We start from the raw sequence: 25,722 nt of genomic DNA, 5'->3' as shown, positions 1-25,722 counted from the left end.
TAATAGGTTCATAGGTAGGTACTAGGCTATCTGCCTGAAGGCATTTATAAGCCTAGCCAGAATGTGTTGGCTTTCGCCGCCCCCTTAGATTAGTTACCCGTGCCTCTGTCCAGTACAGTCACTGAAGTGATCTCCGAGGTAAACTTTCTGTTTCCCATCCACTCGTCAAAATTTCTTTTGAAGAGTGTTAGCGAGGAGCTCTGTCTAATGTAGATTGGGATCTTGTTCCAAAGCATGGGAAGTCTCTGGGACAGGAATCCATCCCTCCAGCATGTCCTATTTATTGTTGTGGTGAGGTTTAGATCCCTAGAGCATGTGGCTTGTGGGGATAAGGTTTTCTTTAGGTGGAGCATGTCCATCAATTCTGGGTTGGACATGGCCTTGTATGTCAGGCAGAGATCACCTCTGAGTAGGTGGTATGCAACCGAGTACAGCTGTAATTTCTTCAGTCGAGCTGCATAGGGCCTCTTTTTTTTTGGCCAATGATCCTCTTGGTGAGGTACTTCTGTGATCTTTCCAGCTGTTGCATGTGTCTTGTAAGTTACATCCCAAATGGGGCTTTGTACTCTATGATGGGTCTAAGGAGTGATGAGTAGAGGGGCACAATGACCCCTTTTGATCTGGATGCGAACCCTTTTGTGATTAGGTGGGCCACGTAGAAGGATTTTCTAACCACTCTGGCAATGTGATTATCAAAGGTGAGATTACTATTTACTTGGGTCCCCAGATCCCCTATTACATCTTCCGTATTTTAGGGGACTACCACCTATGTGGTAGTTTGTGAGTACTTTGTTTTTTCCAAAGGGGATGACCATGCACTTTTTGGCATTTAGCTTGAGGCCATGATTTTGACACCATGTAGCCGTCTCAATGAGACCCTTTTGGAGGATGTCTATGTCAGCCAGAGAGTCAATTATAGCCCCTAGTTTGCAGTCGTCTGCGAACAAGTTCAGCCATAGTTCTCCTGTGCTTGCCTGTACCTCTGAGAAGTATATGCTGAACAGGAGGGGTCCTAGGACTGAGCCCTGGGGAACTCCACTTGTAACCATTTTAGAGTCGGACCTAGCCCCCGCAACTCTCACCATGTGGGTTCTGTCTGTGAGCCAGTTGGCAACCCATCTTGTGACATAGGGGTTCATGTTCAGGCTGGTGAGCTTGTCTACAATACCAGAAAGTGGATTGGTGTCGAAGGCCTTTGCGAGGTCTAGGTAGGCTGTGTGTACCACATTTCCCTCATCTATAGCCTTGGTAACTGTCTCAAAGAAGTCCACTAGGTTTAGGAGGCATGACCTGCCCTTAAACAAAGCCAAACTGGGTAGGGTTCAGTGTTTGGAGGTTCCCAATGTCTCTGTTAATGAGTTCCATGATGATGCACTCCATAGCCTTGCAGACCAAGCTAGTCAGGTTTATACGGCGATAGTTCCCGGGGTCTGTTGTGGCTCTACCTTTGTGGAGTGGAATAACTGCTGCTGTGCGCCACTCTATGGGTACGTAGTCTGTGGAGAGGCTGAGTTTGAACAGTGTGTTTAGATGAGGGGTTAGCTCATCTTTGAACTCGTGTAGGACGCAGCCTGGGACACCGCCTGGTCCCATTGATGGCTGTGTTTTTGGCTTTGGAGAGGGCTGTTTTAACCTGAGTGTCTGCGATTTCAGGGACTCTACATTCTTCTGGTATGGTTATGGGCCCTCTTGTGGGTGAGAGGGGGGTGAAGTTTGTGCTGAACCTGTCTGCCAGGATGTTGGCGATATCGGTCGGTTCAATGTATTTTGTGCCATTCTGCACTAACTCTGAGCAGATCTGAGCATTGCCACTTAGATTCTTGACATAGCTAAAGAATGCCTTGTGGTTATCTTTGGAGTCCTTGGCAATTTTTCTTTCAAAGCTTGCCTTAGATGACTTTATGAGGGATCGTAGTTTCTTGCTGATACTGATCAGGGATGTCTTCCCTTCTTGGGATTTTTCTCTTTTCTGTACTAGTTTCCTCCTTCTATTGTACAGCTTGTTTATGGCAGGAGTCCACAGACTGATTTCCTTTTCTTGGAGGAGTGAGTCTTGAGTTTGCTTGGGATGGCATGATCCATGCATTCTTGTAGGTGCCCGTAGAATGCATTAGTAAAGAATTTTGCAGCTTGGACAGCGTTATCCTTCAGCATGGGGGCTTTGAAACTTTCCACCTCTGTCTTAAATAACGTGAAGTTTGCTTTTGAAAAGTTTTTCACTGTGGTTTTCTTACCCGGGGGTGGGGGCGGAATGTGGATATCCAAAGTGATTTGTTTATGGTCAGATCTAACCAGCGAGGGGTTGACCTCCGGTGTGGAACACCGGTCGCCCATGTTGGTATGCATCAAAATCATCGTCAAAAGGTATCCATAACTCAAATTCCAGCATAAAAGAATAACAATTAATGAGTCTCCCAAGAATGCTACAACAACAGATGTAACAGTACCAGCACAAAACACTGACAGATGAAGTAAAACAAAATCCAGCACCAATACTAATGGAATCACACTAAGAGTATTTGACTCTGGCACATCCAAGATTTTACAACAAAATTACCCTAGAAAACCCTGGTAGCAATGACCACTGCAGCATCCCACTTAATGAAATACGTGTTCAGATGTCCACCAATATGGTGTTAATATCAAGAGCCTTTTTTCAAATTTTATCGTAGCAGTGCATATAGGAGCCGGCTGTCAAAGTGTGGATAAAACATCCTTCTGATAAAGCTACTGTTGATGCACAGTATACAAGAAATGTTTAATCTAAGCATAGGCCAAATGGAGGATCTTCACTTAGAACTGTAGAAATTTCCAATAGATTTTTTTAAGATTTCAAATAAAAGGCAGGCATTCTGAATGTCCAGCCAGTGCATCTATTCCCCTGTGCTTGGAGGTAGGAGACAGACAGGCTGAAGGTCCAGCTTCGCAATAATTTGCAGATGCAAGCCAATTTAGGCCACAGAGATCTAGAAAGGTTTCAAAAAATCTCTGTCTCCATGCCAAAAATTAGAAAACGGCTTCATTAAAAACTGAGTCAGACAATCTTCATTCAGCTGCTAGATGGAAAAGGGCTGGAAAAGTGAGTGCTCAGTGCCAGCTTGCTCATCCTTGGGAAGGGGGTTGGCAGAGTAATATGATCCCCTAACCTAAGACTCACCTCAAAAGGAGTGTTGAGTGACTGCAAGGTGCAGCTACTGGGTTGCTGTACTTCTGTGCTACATGTAAACCAGGAAGGTGTACATGTGTATGGAAGCACTCGTGGGACATTCTAGAACAGCATAAAAAATAGAAGCTACTGGCTGCTGTGGGGAAGGATTAGATGAAGATGGGGGGGGGGGGTCCATGGCCTGCTCCCTAACGCAATACTCTTGACTCCTAGGGGAACAAATGGGCTGATCAAATTAACCGTGAGTAGGGTAGAAAGAGACCATAAAGCTCTTATCCTAGAGGGGGAATAATGGAGTGTTACCTTCACATCTCCAGGAGGAATACATGGGCCAACTAGGTGCAAGAGGAGTGCATAATGGTCATGGGGGTATCAAATTACAAAAACCCTGACTGACATGGCTTTCAAAAAACTGATTTTTCTCTCTGGGGGGGGGGGGTGTCCAAACAGCTATCTTTGCACTCAGCACCCTCAACTCTGAAGTAAGTGCATCTCAAGGCACAGGGGCAAAGTGCAACTGCAGTGACCTAACCTAATCTGAAGAAAGCCCACTGTAGCCAAGAACTACTTACTGAGCACTTACTCTTCATTTAGTTTACCAGTTACCCCCCAGTCATCTTGGGGACTACGAAGTAAACAGAGTAGTAAACACTTCCCAGATGACTTCTCAGGACTAGATGAATGGCTCTCTTCCTTTACGAGGTCCACATCATCTAGTGCCCAGTCAAAGCAGCTTCATGGGACTGGGAAGGAAAGGTAATAGCAGACACTAAGATGGACATCACCTGCATCTTCCAATGTTTTCAAGTAATGCTTTCCAAGCAAACAAGAGAGAAGTGCCTTCCCATTTCTGCTGTCTATGCTGTCCAGAGGTTTTGGGCCCTATGGCTCAGAAGATTTGTGCTCGATTTGTGGCCTGGGTAGATGTCAATTCCCCCACTGGAAAGCCTGGGATCGTACAGCTTGCACTAGTGATTCTGGGAAACACAAGCTAGCTAAGGAACATGTATGCATTCTATACTGGGTTTGTGCAAGAGTGCATGTGAAATAGCTACTGCACTGTGCTTTCATGTCAATAGAAAGTTGATTTAAAACAAATCTCCTAATTCTAGTTGGATGACTGGCTCAACACTTCCTCTCCCAATGTCTCAAGCTGGCAAAGGTTGGGATGAATGAATGGAAACACTGCGGATAGTCGACTTGATGGGTGCATGTGGAAGACAGGCCAAAAAAATATTAAAAACATAACATGGAAATGCCCAATGATACCTTCTCTACAAAGTAAAATAGTGAAGACACTGGCTGTGCAGAATTCAGGACTGATCATACCCTTTCTGGGGTCAAATTACGAAGGTCACTCAGTAAAAGCCACTTTTCACAAAGACTTTTGGTTAATGGTGGAAGTGTTCTATATTACTGCCTTTATCACCCAAACTCTGGCAAACCTGGGTGTGCAAATTAAAATGAGGAGGAGATGGCCTACTTAATGCACTTTAGAAAATGAGGGTAGTACAAATTATAAACATTGGTATGTAATGACCAAATCTCCTTCTGCCAGGACTAGGACCCAATGAATCATACCTAAACTGTTAATTACCCAAACTGTTGACAATTCCTCAATGCATAAATCAAACCACCCAACATTCAACATACATAAAAACTGACATTTCTGCAAGAGGGCTGTACCCAGAATGTGGGAGCTTTGTCCCCAGTCTCTAAATACATCTGCTGGAAATGAGGTATTTCAAAGGGTTGTTGGGCTCACTTTCTGCGAAACAGTGAGGAGCTCAGCAATCATGTGAGGATCTGAGAGTACAGCAACTACACCCAAAAATGAGAGGAAAAACGGAGGTGGTCTGCAAACCTACTAAGGATATACCATGAGCACCTCCCAGAGGAGGTGCACCAGGCATGTCCCACAGAAAGGAGGCCTTGGACACACTGTACTACGTCTCTTAACTGGTCTGGAAATGTCTCAGCAAATCCCAGAAGGGATTCATTGTGCATTCCTCAGATTGACTGCCTCTCCTCTTCACTGTAACACACAGTTAAGACCCTCTCTTCCATTTCTTAGTGTGTCTGACCCACACATCAACGGTAAAATTAACTAGCCCTTTTCTTAATTTCACAGTCAATCTGTTCTCATTCTGATGTAATAAAGATCTTAACTGATTATCATTTCCCCAGCATGTCTGCAGCCCTTCTCCCTACAACACTTATCTAAGCAATACAACCTTCAGATGTGCATGCAATTCATTTCTCATGTTCTTGTTTCATAACAATTGCACGTTATTTCGCAAAAATGAAAGTTAATAAGAGCAATGAACATGAACTATGGTGTTCATTCAGATCGCCCTGTGCAGTAGTCAGGCTCACATGCCAGTCTTGTCAACAGCAATGGCGCGGACACCACCTCGATGACACAGCATCTTCACTAATGGTTCCTTCAGGTTGGGACTCCATAATGTCACAGTGCCTGAAATCAAGAAAGGACAGAGAGGGATACAAGAAAAGAATGAGATTACATTTACAAAGCGTACAGAATTAAATCCAACAGCACTATCCAATTTTTTATTACCACATACAGGTACTAATGCTCACTGCAGTAAAAGTTAGCTATTCAAGTCTGTACAATACTCCAAGTTGGCTCTCTATGTTCACAATGCACACCACATGCTTACTGCAAAACAATACAACCATTATGCAAAGCATGACCAAGGTGTTGTGCTACTATTTTCTACTGTTTATAATTCCAAGAACACAGAACCATGAAAGCTATATGCACTTTCATTCACTGCCATCTCCACACTTTCAGAGCAACATATACCTCACGGAGCCTTAATGTGCTTATGAAATGGTTTTACAAAACACAGCTGAGGGAATAAGTTTATTTTTGTTGATTAGCAAGCTTGGAGTTCTACACAGCCCAAGGAAAATAACAATTGAACATCACAGGAGAAGTGTTGGATCTTTACTGCTACAACTCTATCAACAGCAAAAGATTTGAGATTCATTGCAAAAAATCTGGTCTGAATGCCAAGGGAAGCATTCTGATGTAAATTAAACAAGTCTATATTTTATTCATTCATTCTCCAATACCTGCTACATCCAATTTAGGGTTACAGGGGAGCTGGAGACCATCATGGCACTTAATGGGAACAAGGCAATGTAACTAATCTTTAAAGGATGCATGCCTTTCTGTTGTAGGCTATGCATGTGCATGTACACATTCATGTGCACACTGCACAGACACCTATGGCAATATGAAAGCTTGTCAGTTCACTTACTGTATGCCCATAAAACATGGAAGCAAACCCCACCACCTGGAAAATACCCACATGTAAAAACAGACTGAACATTAAAACTACACACAGAAGGCACTCCAACGGAGAACCAAACCACAGAACTAACTGCCATGAGGTAGCAATGCTGACAGTTGAACTATCTGTGTTGCTCTGAGGCTCTGCTTTCAAAATCTCATTCCTGTGCTGTCAGGCATTTTTTTTTTCACAGAAGATCACAACCATATTAATAAATTTTATACAAAGCATGTGATTTAGTTGAAACATCTACTACAAAATAAATTGCTGGCTAAAGGCAACAGCTCCACAACACACTGCATATCAGAGCAAAAGTGAGGCTGATATCCACAGGGCCCCCAGTAAACCACCCAGGAAGAAGTTATACAACACTAGCAAAGAGGAACTTGGTGCTCTAAAATACCTGAGCAGAGCTAAGACTCACAGGATCATGAAGGCGGATAAGGGGGGAGACATCTTAGTCACAGATACAGCTGCTTATAACTGCAAGACTGAGGCCATGCTTGACGACGACAGATTTTACAGTAAGTGTGATTTTAACACTGTCAATGTTGCTTATAATAATTTAAGACAGCATCTAAAGGATGCTACATGAGGATGATTCATTAGATACAAAGCTTTTTGACTTTTTGTTCAGCCCCACCCCCCAACCAAAAATACCAAGCTTCTTTGGCATCCCAAAACGCCATAAGAATATCTTTGATCCTCTGTGGCAAGTGGCGGTTCCATAACTGAGACAATATCCATCTACCTCAATGTCCTGATGAAACCAATGGCAGAGGCCAAACAAATCTTTTATTTTAGACTCTCTGGACTTTCTTGGTAAAATTAGAGATACATCAGATAGCAATTCCACTATCCTGGTCACAATAGATGTGGAAGCACTTTATACATTGCTTCCACACAGCTACTGTATTCAAGCTGCAACAGAGGCATACGAAAAGGACTGGAATGTATTACCGGGGGGAAGTTAGTTCTAGGAAGGTTAATGGACCTAACCCTCAGGAGCAATTACTTCATGTTCAACAACAAGTTTTATAAGCAGACTACTGGAATGTGGCTCTGGGAAAATGGGAGGAGGAGGAGGCAGTGTACCAAAGCCCCTGTTTTGCATCAGTGGAATGTTATCTCCATTTTATTGATGACATTTATCATCTGGGAGGGGGACAAAGCCACATTGAATGACTTTAACAACAGCATCAGTAATTCTACTAGCTTCCTGAGACTCACTACCTGTCACAGCAAGACCTTTGTCGACCTTTTTCAGAAATAACCATATCCAAGGACAATGAAAACAAATGCGCCTCCAACAAGCTGTTCAGAAAACCAACCAGGGTTAATATGCTACTGCACAGCAAAAACATGCATCCCCGGATCACAAAGATAAATGTTATAAAACCTCAGGGGATGAGAACTGCATGCGTCTCCAAAGAGCTTAGAGATTTCATAACAAATCTAATCCGCTTACACAGAGACTTCTTGGCTAGGGGGTACAACAATAGATTACTAAACTCCATCCTCAACCCCATCAGAACTTTAAAAGAGGCAGATGACCCCATTTTGAGGAATCCCCCTGGAGAATCTTAGGGCTCAACAGAAACCAACACCAGAATCCACAGGAGGACAAAAGAAAAAGAAGCATGACACTCACTTTTACATTAGATTATAAAAAAACAGAAAGATCATGACTGACAACTGGATAATGATTACAGACAACAAACAACTGGAAAATCTAGGGCCTCATCCTTGTTTCATATTTAAGAGAGCTAGGGACTGGGTAGAGTGCAAATTCAGACTGGAGGAAGACAGCAGAGGAACTAATCCATGCAGCCCCCCCTTTTGTTCAGTACTCAGGAGAAAAATCAACAGCACTCGTTCTGGTAATAGTAACAATGCTTTTGTGATATACTGTGCACAGTGTAATGACTGCAGTTGTTCTTACATAGGGAAAACTGAACAAATTCAAAATCAGGGTAGCATACCATCTGACATCAGACTCCAGATCCTCAGAAACCAACTAGCAAAGCACTGGCATGATTTCCAAACCATGGAGGTTTCCACTTCCTTATCCTGGACAAGTTCACTTGAAGGAAACAAAATGCGATCCTGGATAAAATGGAGAGGAGATCAGGCTAGACGCCCACCATCACCCCAGTCTAAACTCCAGCATTTCCATTAAAAGTGTGCTTGCACTCAGGAAACTAAGCCATACATCATGCAGCTAAAAACACCTAACCCAGGATTTGGACATAAACTGTTAATTAACCCCAGTTGCTGCTGTTAATATGAAAAAATCAATCAAGTAATTACATTTGTAAATCACTGCATCTACATTAGCATGGTTTAATTGGTGAACTAGTGGCACGGAAAACAAGCCACATTATAATTTTGTGGTGTGTGTGTGATCTCTAAGATGTGTACAAATCTAAAAGTAACTGGTATGGGTCTGAAAGTGTTTTTTTTTTATTATTTTACCTCACAATGTGCACAAACGTAAATAGCAACTTTCAGTTATTTGAAATGTGTTTTTTTTGGTTTACTTCTACTGATTTGGGACTTTGGTGCTAAGACTGAGAAGAGGTGGCCAAACTCTAGCCTCCCAGTTTGATTGACAGCCCGTTCCTATTCTGAGAACATCAGCCTCTTACATCATCTAACTCCACTCCTGGCCCCAAGGCACAACCCCCCCTCTCAGGAAAGTAGTTAACTGTCCTTTCACCTGATCCCTCCCAGTTTCCAGCCCTTTATCTAGCCAGGCACAGAGCTTTCTAGCCCTCTTTTGCACCAACTTTACCACCTGGAACATGAAGAGAGGAAGATTCTGAACAGAAGAGTCCTGACTTCACTACCTGGAATCTGGAGAGAGGAATACTCTGAACAGAAGATCCCTCAGTAACTCCTAGACTCAGGAAGAAGCTTGACCGTAAAGCTTGCAGACTGGATTGACTTAAAACCATGCTCTGGGACCAAGAGCATTCTACCTCTCACTGCAGCTACTCTACAGCAACCAAGTATAGATTCTGTAGCTGCTGGGCCTACATTTAACAACATTTCTATAATCTGCAGTACAATGCAGGGCAGCACTCCACACTGAAATATTCCTTACACCTTAGACACAATTTGCTCATGCTCAAAGAAGATACGAGTTATGTTTATTAAAAGTGTTTGCGTATTCTGCTGTTCAACACTTGCTGGATTTGTATACCATGGGCACAGTAAGCCCACACAAAAGGTTCTGAGGTTTCAAACTTTATTCAGTTTTTTTCCTTTTTCCTTCTACTTGTGCAGATTATAAGCTCTGAAAAAATGAGTACTGTGACTTGTTTTCCACTGTATACTATTTCTCTGGATACTGTTCAAAAAATGAAAATCGCATAGTGCAGCTTTTAGTGACTACCTCCCCCTCCATATAAAAAGGGCTGTCTTTATCAACAGGAAGAAGACCGGGGACTGGGTCACATTAATCATATATATGAGCCTCTTATAAACAGGCACTGTAAAGCATTTTTGTTATACAGGAAACTATTAGCCTTTCATATTATATGTCAGGAGATAATGAGCCCCATAAAATTGGGCACAGTCTCTCATACTACATGTGATAAACTGGAAAAAGTTCTGTAATAAAGCTTTCATACTTGGCTCCAAGAAATATGATCTTCACTGACGCAGACCCAACCTCTCATTTTACATGCGTTACAAAACAGACAAAGTCTGGTGATAACCTTGTAGAAGCAGACATTTTCAATTATCAAAGTAGAAACCACTCTATTAGATGGACCTAATGAACCTCAGGTGAAAATGTTTTTTTAAATATAGTTCTATAGTTGTAGCTCATAGTGTGTTGTCAGGCTTTATTTGTTAATAGTTTAAAATAAAAAATTAAAATAAAAATAAAAAACTCTCCCCCCTACTCCCAATCTCTTTCGGTGTCCTTCAAGGTTCCATTCTAGGCCCTCTCCTCTTTAACATATTTACTAACAACCTCAGCTCTCAACTCATCTAGCCTCAATCGTCCAGAGCACCGATGACACTACACTCATCTGCTCAGCCTCCTCACCCCCAAGATCTTCAAATCAAAATGTAAACTTAATTTCAAGACATAGAAAAACACCTCGATAATCACCAACTCATACTGAACCCAAACAAAACTAAGATAATAGTCTTCAGAAAAAAGAAATCCAGACCACATCAACACCCTCTCTCTATTTTATCCTCAAATGGCACCAAGATAGACCCCACAAACCAGGCCAAACTGCTAGGTGTCACAATAGATGAAGACCTAAAATTTGATAAACATTTCCCTAACAATTAAAAAAGTTCATACCAAACTTGGCACCCTTTACAGGGCTAAGACTTTCCTAACTGAAAGTGCCAGGTTGGCCACTGCTAGGTCAGATCTGCTTTCTACTCTCCTCTATGACTCGCATACATTTACAAACCTGCGCAAGTCTGACCTGAATAACCTAGAATCCTGTTACAACAAAATTGCTAAGTTTGCTACTAATAATCTATACAGGGCTCACCACTGCACTTCCCTCTCCCAGCTAAACTGGCTATAACTCCCTAACCTTCTACCTCTTAATCAACTCACCATGGCCCACAAAATAATCCATCAACCCAATAACTGCCCTGCTCACTCTAACCTAGTTCAGCCTAGTTTTCATCTCAGGTCCCTCAGATCCTCCGACAAACTAATGTTAAAGGTTACACTCTCACATACCTGTCACAGTGACTATCTCTCTACTCTTTCAAAGTTGCCAAACTCTGGAATAGCCTTCCTCAGCCCATCGTAAAAAATCTGCACCATCACAAATTCAAACTTCTTCTAAAAAACTGCCTAGCTAGTCAATGGCTCTGCTCCTGCCAGACTCCAGGCTAATCTACTCCTTCACCCCTTATTTCCTACTGCATCTAGTATCCCACCGTCAGACTAATCTATCTTACTCATAGATGTACATTATTTTAAACTGCATTGATGTTTCAGTTAAACTTTCACAGTGCCATAATTTTACACGGTTATGTTATGTTGATATTCTGTTGGCACTTTATATTTTGTCTACTAGTATGTTTATTGTTACAGCCTAGAATTTTACTCTGCATGTACAATTGTATTTTAATTATGAGTATATTTACGGTTACTGTCTTGGAGCTTTTCTCCCTGGGCCTCCGCTGAAAATGGGCTCCCATCCCATTCGGACACTACTCAGTTAACAAATGTAATAAACAAATAAAATTAAAAATAAATAAAACCTTTAACTAAGAATGATGTTCCATAGGCTGCTGCACTGGTAAACCTTCACAGGTCTTTCAGGCATATTCAAAATAAGAGACTAACCTCTAAGCTTTGGGATTGGCTCCTTGTTTTTCCATCTCCCAAATTTTCCTCCAATCAGCTCCCATGGAACCTCCCATCATTGTCTGTAACTGCCTTTAAATAAATGACCTTTTGAATGTAATTATTAGAACAAGAACATTCGTCCAACTACCTGCTTAACTGAATAAACTATTGAAAACTTCAACAAAGTGTCTTTATTCCTTCCACAGGGAAGGTATCAGAGAGACAGGGAGAGAGAAAACCTCCTAGGTATGCTAGCTAAACTGATTTTATCTTGACTAATCTTTTATACTCTGTTTCTTGTTAGTCCTGTCATCCTCTGGGTCACAGGTGGGATACCAGACTTCAGTCCAGCCCTCTGGATTGCCACTGTTTACACATCTAAATCTAGGGATGTCATTGTCTCTCTTTACTCATCCCTCATTAGGCCAATCATTGAATATAATGCCCCCTTTGGCATGTATCTGTCCAGACACATGCAATAACTTGGAACACCCAGGGGCATACATTACTAAAATTATGGCAAGGCCTACACAATATGTCCTACACTGACCGAGTCAAAGCCTTTCTGCTAAACTCAGTATTCTACAGACTGCCAAGAGGTGACCCGTGTCTGGCATACAAGACATCCATCAGTACTGGGTTGAAGGATATACTGCATATTAGTAAGTCTAGTCGCATCAGAAATACTCTGTATAGGGAACTAACCCTGTTCTGGAATATCAGCAGAATAGTCTGGAGGGGCAGATACATCTCGCAGAGGATACCGCTTCTCTGGAAAATACCCATCCATCCAAATAAGACAAAGCTCATCCCTGTTCATACTCAAGTGCAACCTGGATCAATGGATGAGAAACAGAAAATTTACTCAGGACTGTTGCCTGTACTACTAATGGATGAAGATGTTTCCTAAATGCTTTATACCATGCATAAGTCCACTCAAATTATCTGTGGTATGATTCCAGTTATTCTTATTAGGGATAATATGTAATTATTGACCATATGATTAGGAAGGCCAATCCCTAACTAAATGGGACAAGTTAAATTCAAGCACAAAAAGGGGAACTGGTTAGGCTTAAAATGGCCCAAAAGGGTATCTAGCCTAGTACTTAAACATGAACACTCTTGTACATGACAAAATGTAACATTTTCTCCAAAGCTGCAATCTCAGGTTGCAGTTCTATCAATAACACATAAAAGAACTCTGATCACAAGAGTACACAACATGATCTTTGCAGTGATTTAAGTTATTCTGATATTACATTTAAGGTATTCTGCTATTATATATCAACCTTCTTAACACACCAAATTAAACTGTGCTGACAAATGCATATAAGGCGATTCTTACAGCAGAGGTACCCAAGGTCAAACCACACTGACTTATATGTACATTATGATGCATGCCATAAGAAAGATGGCAGGTCTAACAGAGTTAACTCTAGGGGCCAAACTCCAAAGGACTTGCTCTTGGTTAATTCTGACCAGATTCCATAAGAATTACTCTCTGTATGAAATTTACTTTGGTGTAAGGCATACCTAGAAAGTAGGCTTACACTGGACTAAGTCACTTACGCTAACAACAAATATTTTGGAATCAGGGCAAGGTAACACTTGAGTAAGTCACTGACAGTAAGCCTCTTAGAACTCGGCCCTAGGTACACTACTTATGCTCAAGATGGCAGAGGTAAAACTGCTTGGTACCACTGCATACACCGTACTGATTAACTGTGATACAGCCTAGTGAAAAAATACTCTGAGTACAGATACAGCTAAAATAAAACTATGTTCGTAAGGATGCTCACCCCCATTAGTTATCAGTAAAAGGGCAGCAAAGAAAATGTTGTAATGAATACACAGCACATTACTAACCAGTGGGATGGCCCAGATGAATGATGGCATTCTGCGGGTTTTGTGTCATGACATCTAGGCGGCCAGATTTAGTGCAGATGGCAGCAACTTCTTTCCCAACAGAGATGTCCAAATACTGCAGAAACCCTGTTGCACTCTGAATGAAGAAAAACACAGAAAAGAACAATTAATATTTTTTTTAAATGTATTTACTCATTAGGTGGGCAGAATGGCTCTAGGACTCTTCAGTCCTTATCAGACGTACAATGCAGAAGCAAAACAATTGATAAAATAAAGAAAGAAACAACAGCTGAAAATATGCGCCATAGCATTAAACTGATAGGTCCTGTACAGTGAACTACTTACTCCTATTAAATAAATAAAATAAGATTCACTGAGGAAAAGGCAAACTGCACACACCATTTAATGTTCATAGAAGATCACTAGGCTAACGGCCCTAGAGCCCTACTGCATACACCATTTAATGTTCATAGAAGATACTAAGCTAACGGCCCTAGAGCCCTACTGCATACACCATTTAATGTTCATAGAAGATACTAAGCTAATGGCCCTAGAGCCCTACTGCACACACCATTTAATGTTCATAGAAGATACTAAGCTAACGGCCCTAGAGCCCTACTGCATACACCATTTAATGTTCCTAGGAGATCACTAAGCTAACGGCCCTAGAGCCCTACTGCACACACCATTTAATGTTCATAGAAGATACTAAGCTAACGGCCCTAGAGCCCTACTGCATACACCATTTAATGTTCATATAAGATACTAAGCTAACGGCCATAGAGCCCTTCTGCATACACCATTTAATGTTCATAGAAGATCGCCAAGCTAACGGCCCTAGAGCCCTACTGCATACACCATTTAATGTTCATAGAAGATACTAAGCTAACAACCCTAGAGCCCTACTACTGCATACACCATTTAATGTTCATAGAAGACACTAAGCTAACGGCCCTAGAGCCCTACTGCACACACCATTTAATGTTCATAGAAGATCACTAAGCTAACGGCCCTAGAACCCAACTGCATACACCATTTAATGTTCTTAGAAGATCACTAAGCTAACAGCCCTAGAGCCCTACTGCATACACCATTTAATGTTCATAAAAGATTACTAAGCTAACGGCCCTAGAGCCCTACTGCATACACCATTTAATGTTCATAGAAGATCGCTAAGCTAACAGCCCTAGAGCCCTTACAGCCTAGCCATATTTATCCAGGGTTGCCCCAATTGTCAGTAGTTAGGTTAGTGAAGTTCGCAGAGGTAAGGGACTATGGTAGTTAACACTGACTTCCTCTGTCCAGGAGGGGCATGGACTCCACTCCAGGAGTGGATTTGTGGTCACCCACCCATTGAGCTAGACTGTGTTTGAACAGGGTCAGGGAGAAGCTCTGTTCCACATGAACTGGAAGCTTGTTCTGGCGAAGTGGCAGTCTCTGGGAGATGCATCTGACTCCAGCATGACGTGTTCATGTCAGAGGCTAGGTTAAGATCCCTGGAGTGAGTGACCTCCATTCAGTTTGATTTACAATTTGCCTGAATCTATATTTTAATTTTATTTGTTTACTAAACTTTGTTTACCAGGTAAGTGCACTAATCAAGGGACCCTTTTCAGGCACAACCTGGGACTTAAGAAAAGGCAACATACAAGAAAGTAAATGGTTACAAACAAAAGGAATACAAACTAACAAAAACAAGATAAATACAATGTTGAAAAATGCAACGGCAATGCAATAAAGTGTAACAATCCATGCAGAAGGCACAGTAACAGCAGTGCGGTCAGTAAGTAAGGAATAATGCTTGTGCTTACAAAAGTACCCATTAGAAATTCTGATTGACAGCATCCTAGATGGTATGTTTCAATTCTGAAATGAAGGAAGGGTGTAGTTGGGAACATATAGCGATGAAAAAGAAAAAGAAGCAGGACAGGTTTACGCAGAGGAAAGGAAAAAAAGTTCTAAATAATAAAATAACTAGTTAAATAGGACAGTATAGGAAAACTTGTACCTGAGGGGCATAAAGATGACAAATAGTTTTTGTTTCCACAGAAAAGCTGTGTTTACTGCAGTAAGAAGACAGGACTTGCTAATCGTGAAGTGATTATCCTGACTCTCTGAAATATTTGCAGGTATTCATGGTGTGAAGTTTTGTTTTTTATTTAATTAATTTATTTATTTATTTAGACAGGAATGTTGAATACTCTGTTTGACAAGACAGTTCCAGTTTTGTGGGACAACTTTATAGAAGGATTTTTCAAAAATAAACATTTTTTAAGCGACGTCTTAACAGGATCATGAATTTTCCCTATGGTTATATGCAGCTGATTTTTATACAGCTGTTAACCAGGTAAACTCACTACAAATACATGTTCCTTTTCAGGGGCAACCCAAGAGCACTGTATGGACAAATTACTTGCTTACAGTCTTAAAGCACTCAAACAGAAGTGGGAGGAATCAAACCCTCTATCCTTGACTACAGTTAACAGCTTGCTAACAGCTCAGAGCTTTAATTTTCTGTGATAATTATAGATTAGGTAGTTTGGCAGTTAACAATAATGCATTAATAAAGCCATTTTAAATTTAGTTAAGAATAACAAAATAACCACTATGAACTAATCAACTAATACATATTTTACTAATAAAATAAAGACATCAGAAGGAAAAAAAAGAAACCCAATACTATCCCTAACTCCAAGTGACTACGATCGATTACGGAGAATGACAGTGATTATGACAACACACCAGGTCAAGCAATTAATCACCATCTCTAAAGCAATTAAACATCTGAGTGACTTCAAGGTGATTAGCAAACTTAGCTCTACATATGGACAACCAAATAAATTTCGTCATCTGCAGAAAGCAAATTTAACGGAAGAAACTAAAAGATGGAAGAGCTATGTCAAAAGAGCAATAAATATACTTCCAACAGATTTCTTCTCCCCTTCTGATTATGTTTAAAACCACTGCTACAAAACAGGCTGCTTACTTCATGCGTTAAACAACTCAACACTGTCCTCTGAGCAATGCCAGCATCAAAAGACAGGACATACAAACCATGCTTGGGTTGCATGTGCCAATGCAATGAAGAAATATAGCTAAGTAAGGAGTGAGTTTGTCTGTAAACTTAACTTTTTTTTTTTTTTTTTTTACTTAGGAAATGCATACTTCTACACTTGCTATGAACTCTAATCACAAATACCAAGAACAGCAACCATGTACAATTCAGAACTCTGGCCACATCTGAAAATCCTAACAATTTGATAGTGCTTCATTTTATTAATCACAAAATATGTGTGGTTAAGCCTTTACAATTCTTTTCAGAGTTCTGGTAAGTTTTCCTTTTTTGTCACTTTCCTTTTTATCCTGTAATTCTACTAATTAATTGTAGCCCTCTGGTATTTCTTTCCAGAACATACAAACATGACAAGTTTGGCAGACTCTTTACAAGGGCATGGGAAGACAGACACTGTGGATACAAGAAGAAAAAAGGATATCTGATACACCTGAGATACAAAAATGTGTTCACAGTAAGTAATTTAACCAAGTTTTGATATAGTCACATTAAACAGTTACTCATTATCACTGACTGACTACTGTAACATAGTAAGTGTATTTAAGCATGTCCATTTCCAATGTACTTCAATAATAATAATAAAATCAGCAAAGAACTGGTATTAACAGCATCACAAAACAGAGTCAGAGGAGGCCCATCTAAACTCTAAGTAAACATATACGTGTGTGCACACACACACACACACACACACACACACACACACACACACACACACACAAGTACACTTAAGCTAGCAGATCTAGGAAACTCTGTGTCCGATACCTACCCTGTGGGAGGAATAAAGATGCCTTGTTGAAGTTTCAAGTAGTTTATTCTGGTAAGCAGGGTAGATGGATAAGTATTCATGTTTTATACATTACATTCAATAGGACAGTTATTTAAAGGCAGTTACAGACAATGGTGGGAGGGTCCAGGGGAAATGACTAAAGGACAATCTGGGAGATGGAAAAACAAGGAGCCAATCCCAAAGCTTAAAGGTCAGTCCCTTATTTGAGCATTCCTATTGTTTAGAACAAGAACACTAGTCCATCTAAGTGAATAAGCCACATAAAACTTCAACAAGGTTTCTTTATTCCTCCTATAGGGAGGGTATCACAGAGATAGAGGGGAGGGGAGAGTCTCCTATATTTCCAAGCTAAAGTGATTTCATCTGGACTAATCATTTTTGTTGGTTTGTTTTCAAATATAATTTTCATTTCATAAATTTCAATTATAATTTGTATTGACGTTTTAGAATTTAAGACAAAACAGACTATGACAATGACTGACATGAGAAAGGTAAGGGGCATGTTCTTAAAAAGACATTATTTACAATATATACAAATATTTACAACTTGGATGCCTTTCCATGTGGAATAAAGGGACATCAACCAACATGATTTACATTAATGTTTCATCAGTATTTATTGGGAAATCAGACTAGACAGTATGTACACAATGGACTCCACAAGTTGTGATGATAGAGGATGACCATTGTATGGTAATTAACTAGACTGAATTAAGTCAAATAGACTGCACCAATACTTCTGGAAATAGTATTTTTTTCTTTTTACTGCTAGAACAAAGTTTATGAGCAGAGATATACTTAATTGCCATTTTTTGAAGTTCTCCCAGGAGATTATATAGGGGTTTACCCAGTTCTTAGCTATAAAGTATTTGAGGAGAGCACACACAGTTATTAGTGTGTGTTTCCGGACACCTGTTAATGATTTGGGAATTATTTTCAGGATTGTGGTTTGCCAGCAAGAAGGTGGTCTTCTCATAACCCTTTTTTTCAAGTTGTACTCTAAGGGAGCACCATAGTTTACATATGTTTTTACAGCTCCAGAAAATGTGGAGAACATCCACATGCTGGGGAGAACAAAAAGGACAAGCTAGATTTTTTTGTTGTAACCAAATTTTAATAGAACTGCTGGAGTATAATATGAATTATTATTCATCATGAGCTGGGTATAAATTACATTTTTGAAGGGGGTAAGATTAAGGGTGTTGCCAATTGCTCTATATTTGGACTCAGCTAGAATTTCTCCTTGTATGTCGTCCCAGTATTTAGAGAATTGAAGTGACTATTGATATTTCATGCTTAGTAAAAGCTTGTATGTATGGGATAGCATTTTGTTTCTAAGGAAGAGGGATTTGATAATTAATTCAGTTAGACTTGCATTTTGCTCACTTACATTAGTGTTGGCAAATTTTTGTTTTATTAATGAATTAAGTTGTCTTAACATGGAGTCATGTCTATTTGGGGTTCTGAAGAGCCCTTTAACATCAGCAAAGTTCTTAGGATGGTAAAACTGCCATAATTTAGTGTTTTTAATTAAAGGAAAACTAGACAGGTCTACCATGCTATTGTTAATCGTTACATTTGGATTTAGGTGAATTGGTTGAAGAACAAGGAGAGTATCTTGAAAATTAATTGATCGCATCAATGCTTGAAAGATGTAATTTTTTTTTTTACGTAGGTAGAATTTTTGATTTGTATTCATTATTTATCATTAAGAAAGGGATAGAACTAGGGTTCACTTTGACTGAGTGAATATAGTTGCAACAGATTTTGAACCAAATTGGGGTCCACGAATCCTTCGATGGATTATAATTCGCAATTTGGATTAAACGGCTTGCTTTTATTATATTACAATAGAGATTAAAGTCAGGAAGGCTCAGTCCACCTTTTTCATTTGGAAGGATTAACTTTTTGTACGAGATTCTAGTTGATTTAGGGAACCAAATGAATTTTGAGATTGTAGTTTCCATTTTATTGAAGACGTTTTGAGGTATATTTAAATTAATGGAGTTTAGATGAAATAATATTCTGGGTAGAATGTTCATTTTTACGATGGCAGATTTCGACAAATCCTTTGTTTCTTAATTCTGTCACCCTGTGTCACAGGTGGGACACCAGACATTACTAGAGCCTACCTGATCACTCCTGCTTTTTTTTTTTTTAAATATATTATACATACATATAAACAAGCCAAAAGAAAACTCCACCCCAACTAGAAAAGCAGTAGATTGTTATCAGAATTCAATATAGTACTGACATTTGGAAATACCAGTAAAAAAAGATTTACACTTTCTATATAAAAGAAAATTATTTAAATTTCTGCTTAAATCCCATTCCTTCTCTGCTTCCCTTCATTACTTACACATGTAGCAAGCAGGAAGTGGTATGGCAGGAACTCCATTCGAAGGACGTCATTGAACTTTTTTATGCAATGCAGCTCAATTCCCTTGTTGTCGTACATGTACAGCCACTTCTTCTGTGCTACTGCATACATTGTCTCTGTGTGCAGCCACCTGCAGGTTATGAAACAAGAAGGTCACACACAGAGTGGGGAAACACAAATAGTCTGGCAAGTAGCAATTGGTCATTCATACAACATTTATTATCAAACTCGCATTATCTTTATGTTACTATACATAATGATCTCAGCTGTAGCACCATTACATTACTAGTGCTCATACTAAAACAACCACAAATCTACATCTCAATAGCCTCTTTGCTGTAAAACATTTTACTGTTTTAATTCCTGCTGTAAACAGAAAAAAATACTTTGCTTTTCTCCACTTCTTGTCTAACATCCAAAGCTTGCTGCAAAAGCTCCCCCTTTTAACTTCTTTCTGCAGATGTCCTTGTGTTGTCTTGGTAAAGGATACCCAAAAAAAATCACAAAAACACTCTCACTTTAACTCAACACAAGCACAGCTATCCCACGCCACTGCTGCATTAACTAGAAATATAATCTTGCTGATGCTCTGCAGCATAAAGTTCTGAAACAAACTGTCATATCATTCAACTCCAAATGAATTCTTGCTGAGAGAGGCAGAATACACGACATTCATACTCCTCTCCATCTACATTCCTATGTGACCGACCTCTTCCCATTCTGTACGATATGGCCACAAATGATCATCTTTTCACTACCTTGCTAGAGATTCCCACACTTTACCACTATGTTGCTGTGTCTCCTGAACCAATGTAGTCTAGCTACAGATCTTATACTTTGTAGATGCCGCAGTTTAAATCCATGTTTTACCACTGCTGCTTTGCCACAGAACCCTAAATCTTTCAGATACCTTGCTACATATCCCCTTTTTTTCATTGTTATTCTGACATATGACACACTGCACCACTGCTTTATTTTATTTACACATACATACAATTTAACTGGGGTAGAGCACATTGATCCCACTGGACCAATTTCAGTCTCAACCCAGAATGTGAACATACATTAAGTGGAAAAAATAAAAAAATAATATAGACAATAAAAAAAGAGTACACTATATTAACTATACTTTTGTTTTTAATGTTGTTGTTCTTTCGGCTTTTCGCGGTTTGGGGTCGCCACAGTGGAACTCCAGACTGCTAAAGATTGGCAGTAGATTTTTACGGTGTCGAGGTGCCAACTCGACGCCCAACCTTCAACGAAGGCACGCACATTTACGCATGTCTTTCAAACGCCACTCGACTGTGGGGAGGACATGCAGACTCCACACAAAAGGCGCTCCAGCCGAGAATCGAACGGGAGAACCTCTTGCTGTGAGGCGACAACGCTACCGCTGCACCACCACGGCTGCTTTAAGAAGGCTGTCAACAGAAATGTCTGTGTGTAATATTCATATCAGTTAGTGTAGTGACATATCAGGAGTTGGAGAAGGGACGCTATAGTGAAAATTATAGGCAATATGTGTCGGAGAGTAGAGAGATTAGGTCATGTGACCTGAAGCAGAGCATTTACAAGCAGCTTGTGTTGTGAAATTTACTTAAGTTGTATCCAAAAGGAGAGAGCAGTTAGACAGGTCTTTAAGATACGAGGAAAGACCCCTCCAGAGTATGGGTCCAAGTGTAGTGAGGGAGTGGTTGCAGCACAGGATTCTCGTTTTAGGTGCCTGTAAGACAGGTCCTGAGTAGTTGTGAGTCCTAAGGTTATATGATGGAGGTTGTTCAACAAAGCTAGACGAAAGAGAAAGGCAGGAGTTTTCTTTCTGGAGCCAGAAATGTTGGTAACCAAGGAGCAGATTGGCTTGTTGCTGAACCTGCAGCCAGTTGGCTTTGGCTAGCCCTGCCTCAAACGTTGCTTGTTGTAGGATTCCTCTGCACTGCTGCACTGGCTTAAGATTCTCCACCTCATTCCTACATTCCTGTTAAGACACCACTCATTTCACTACTGCTTTGCTTAAAAGTCCACATTTAACTGTTTTAGAATCAAGTTCTTAATGCAACTGGGATCTAAGCACCATCTTGCTTACAGAACATGGCTTAGAAGCAGAAGGGAGTGATAAGTATTATAGTTACTAAACTACAGTTGGGTAAAATTATGTAATTCACATCTAAAAGAGGAGGAAACCATGAATGCAGTACTGGGGAAGTGGCAGTGGAGGACACAGATGTGGAGCAGGTGGGCGGCTCATGCAAGAGTAGCCTTGCACAAACAAGATCTGGAAAACATGGTGTAAGTGGAGGATATAAGGAAGGGGATTGTAAACACTCTTGAATTGTTCAGGGAGACATTGCAGTTAGTGGCAGTGACATGAGGTTTGCAAGGAAATAGTGAAATACAGCTGACATTTAACTTTTCAGGTAAGACCGTTTCAACCAGGTATACTTTTCACATTATAGTAGTAAAGCTGTTGGGATACTTGCAGTGCAGATTTGTTCAGCAATTCATTCAGGAAATGAGACTACTTTCTGGCAATTATTTTGATAATGAGTCTGCACCATTTGTTCCGAAAAAAGTTTTGTTACTTGGCTGACAAAATGCTATGGAGTGAATTTAAAGTGGAAATGTTTGGTGCAAGTGTTAGGAGACCTGACACAGTGCTTCAATTTATTAACACTGTTGAAAGTATGGAAAAAAAACAAACATTCTCCAAGCTTTTCAAAAGACAAAATAAGAGACTCCAAATAGGTTTTGGACAGAGGGTTAATTTTCTGTGGTTGATTTGTAAATGGAACACAGGAATCTGCTACAAATACCTAATGTGGCATTTGTGAAATGTCTAAGGGACTGTTTACTACACAGCTCAGCCAAAGGGTGCTGTTATTTTGGAGAGATTGAGCATTTAATCACATAATAGCCTAAAAAGAAATGTAGTGATATGTGGTAAACAATGGCACACATAGCCTAATTGTGTTGCTGAATGCACTAGATGCAAACAAAAAACGCATTGTTGGGTACATTTTACAGAAGATTTTAGTACAGTAGTGCAAGCTAGTGCAAATGTGAACGTGGATAATGAAAATGTTTCTGAACAAAAGTACAACGTGAAAATGAAAATTTCTGAATAAATTCAAGGGAAACATGAAATGTTGAACAAAATTACAACAGTAGTACAAGAAAATGTGTTTCATGCTAAAGCACTGGTGAAAAAGGGGAAGAAGTAAGGAAATGAGGAAGGAGTAACACTGGAAAACAGACATAATGCTTTGTAATCAGAATCAGAAGTAACTGGGGAGAGGAATAATGTTTTTGTCTGAATGTAATGGGGAAGGTGGTTACAAGGAAAAGAAAACTGAAAAGGCATACCACAACTATAAAAGTGAAACAGGTCAGAAAATGTCGATTTAAATTTAGCACTATGACAATAGATCACATAAGAAGGTCTCTGGACTAAGACAAGGGGTTTGGGTGGGCACTTTTTTCCCTCTTTTTTTACAAGACACCTGTATATATGGCCCAAGAGCTTGGAAGAATCAATATGAAATCTGTTCTGAAGTGTAAGGAGTACCGTGCTGTAGTACTTGGGCGAGTATTAATGTCGTTACCGGAAAGGAAACATGCAAGGTTATGTAACACACACATCGCCCACTGACAGAAAGAGCAGAACTCTCTGAAAGATGTGAAGGCCATTTAACACTTACTGTAGTCAATACATGTCCAAGGGATATTAACTGCTACCTAATATAAAGGGTTATAGATCGAGAAGGGATATAGGATGATGAAGGGGATTTTTAGAAGTGCAGAATTTATATTAACCAGGCATGACATGCATACAGAAGGGCTAATACAGTGAAAAATAGATCATGTTACATGTTCAAGTAGAGCTGGAGCGCTCAGGTTGGTTTTCAGACCACAGAACTTTACTTTTGAAAGGGGGGAGGTATTAAGAAAATTGTCACATATAAAGGATTTCAGATAGAAATAAGTTTTATAAAGGAACAGGATTTAAAGAATATGTGACACTTTGGAGTGATCACTTGGGTGTGAGATTTTGTTATAACAGCTGGGAAGAATGGATAAGGGTATATAAAGAGAAGTGACAAAGGAATATCTAAGATTTAGAATAAAAAAAAGAACAAGAATAGAAACATGTGGCACAACTTGCAGAACTGCATGGAGTGACAGAAAGAAATAAGTTATTAGCACATTTCAAGAAAGACTATTTGCTACACACAGAATGATACAACAAATAGTTAAAAAAGCAAAAGTAAACAGTTAGTGAGGAAAAAACTAAAGAAGTTAACCTTTTGCTGTGAAAACAGGCAGAGAAGAAATGCATTTATGTGCAAAAGTCAGTGGATGTAAAAGGAATTACTAAAGATCAAAGGTCTAAAATGGAGAGGGGGAAGTGGAATTTGAAGTTTCTGTGTAAAGGAAAGAATAAAAAATGTGAGTAAAGGGATATGGAAAGTTAAAAAAACGATGACATGATGCAGTTTGAGATGGAGATTATGGTGAAAGAAATTGAGTACGTATTATATAAAGTTAAACAGGAAGATGCACCGGGGTTACATGGGCTTACTTACAAATTTTATAAATTTTTAAATGGATGAAGAGCAAATGAAAACAGTGAGACAGGTTTTGTGGAAACAGTGAGGAAAGAAGAATATCCAAGTATAACTAAATTCCCATGGAAAGGTTAGAAAAAGAGAAATAAATATTATGATCATGAAACTGTATTTAATTTATTAGGGAATATGGGTCACAGAATAACTTTGCGGGATGAGTAAAATAAATGTCAGAATTCAAAAGCAATACCAAGTATAAATTGGTAACTGAGAACATGTACTGATGTGTATAATGGGGTAAAGCAAGAGTATTCCCTTAGCCACTTCCCCCGTTTTCTAACTGGTTATGAATAGTATTAGACTAAGACTTAACTGGAGAATCTGAAGGTGTTGAATGGAAGATCGGACACACGTTAGTAAAACTAGTATGTTTTTAATATGCTGTTGATATATTGTATAATGAAGAAAAAGGAAAACATAGTGCAAGTAATGTATACTTTATTACAGACATTAAGGGAAACAAGCTTAAAATTAAATAAGAACAAGTGTACAATCTACAGTGAAATTTAAACTGAGTTAAATAACAATGTTAAAAGAGTATAGCATACATGACTTATGTAAAAAAGAGGGTTTACTATGAATAATTGTGTTTTGTTTAACTGAACTGTGAGCAAACTATCTGACATGCCCATCTCATGTTCAGGCAACTTAGAGAAGACCGAGAAAGCTGTATATATATATATATATATATATATATATATATATATATATATATATATATATATATATATATATATATATATATATACATACATATATACATACATACACACACATATATATATATATATATATATATATATATATATATATATATATATATATATATATAAAAAAGGTGATACTCAAACGACTTTAGTTACAATGATCTGAGCGTTGATCAACAGGCCTCAACAAACAGAAGGTTTCCTTAAAAAAAAAATCAAGATGAAATCAGTTTTATTGGGAGAACTGAGATACTATGGGTTGGTGCATCTCTTACCAGAGGGTCTGAAGATCAATCTCATGGGTACTTTTTTTTGGTAATATGGGGTCATATATGAAATAAAAGGGGGGCATTATATAATAAAGAAAATATGCATGGGGGGCTGAATGTGTTGCAGCAACTGTTTTTCTTATTAGCTCGCTACAACTGAGGAAGCTAATGTCATTTATGAAGGGGGGGGTTTT

At 39.4% G+C, this 25,722-nt stretch overlaps 1 protein-coding gene across 1 annotated transcript in view; it reads right to left on the bottom strand.

The window, feature by feature from the left end:
• The window catches only part of WDR46 (WD repeat domain 46), a 282,988-nt gene that overhangs the window by 157,955 nt on the left and 99,311 nt on the right, over positions 1–25,722 (bottom strand). The window contains exons 10-12 of the mRNA XM_044082172.1: positions 19,910–20,060; positions 13,691–13,826; positions 5,543–5,642 (exon numbers count right to left, since the gene is read on the bottom strand). Coding sequence (XP_043938107.1) covers positions 5,543–5,642; positions 13,691–13,826; positions 19,910–20,060 — 387 coding nt within the window. The remainder of the gene's footprint in view (positions 1–5,542; positions 5,643–13,690; positions 13,827–19,909; positions 20,061–25,722) is intronic.

Source organism: Protopterus annectens, chromosome 9.part0 (genome assembly GCF_019279795.1).
Source record: "Protopterus annectens isolate FY-2018-M chromosome 9.part0, PAN1.0, whole genome shotgun sequence".
NCBI classification, from domain to species: Eukaryota; Metazoa; Chordata; order Ceratodontiformes; family Protopteridae; genus Protopterus; species Protopterus annectens.
The sequence above is the reverse complement of the archived record's forward strand: the minus strand, read 5'-3'. Positions and strand labels throughout refer to the sequence as shown.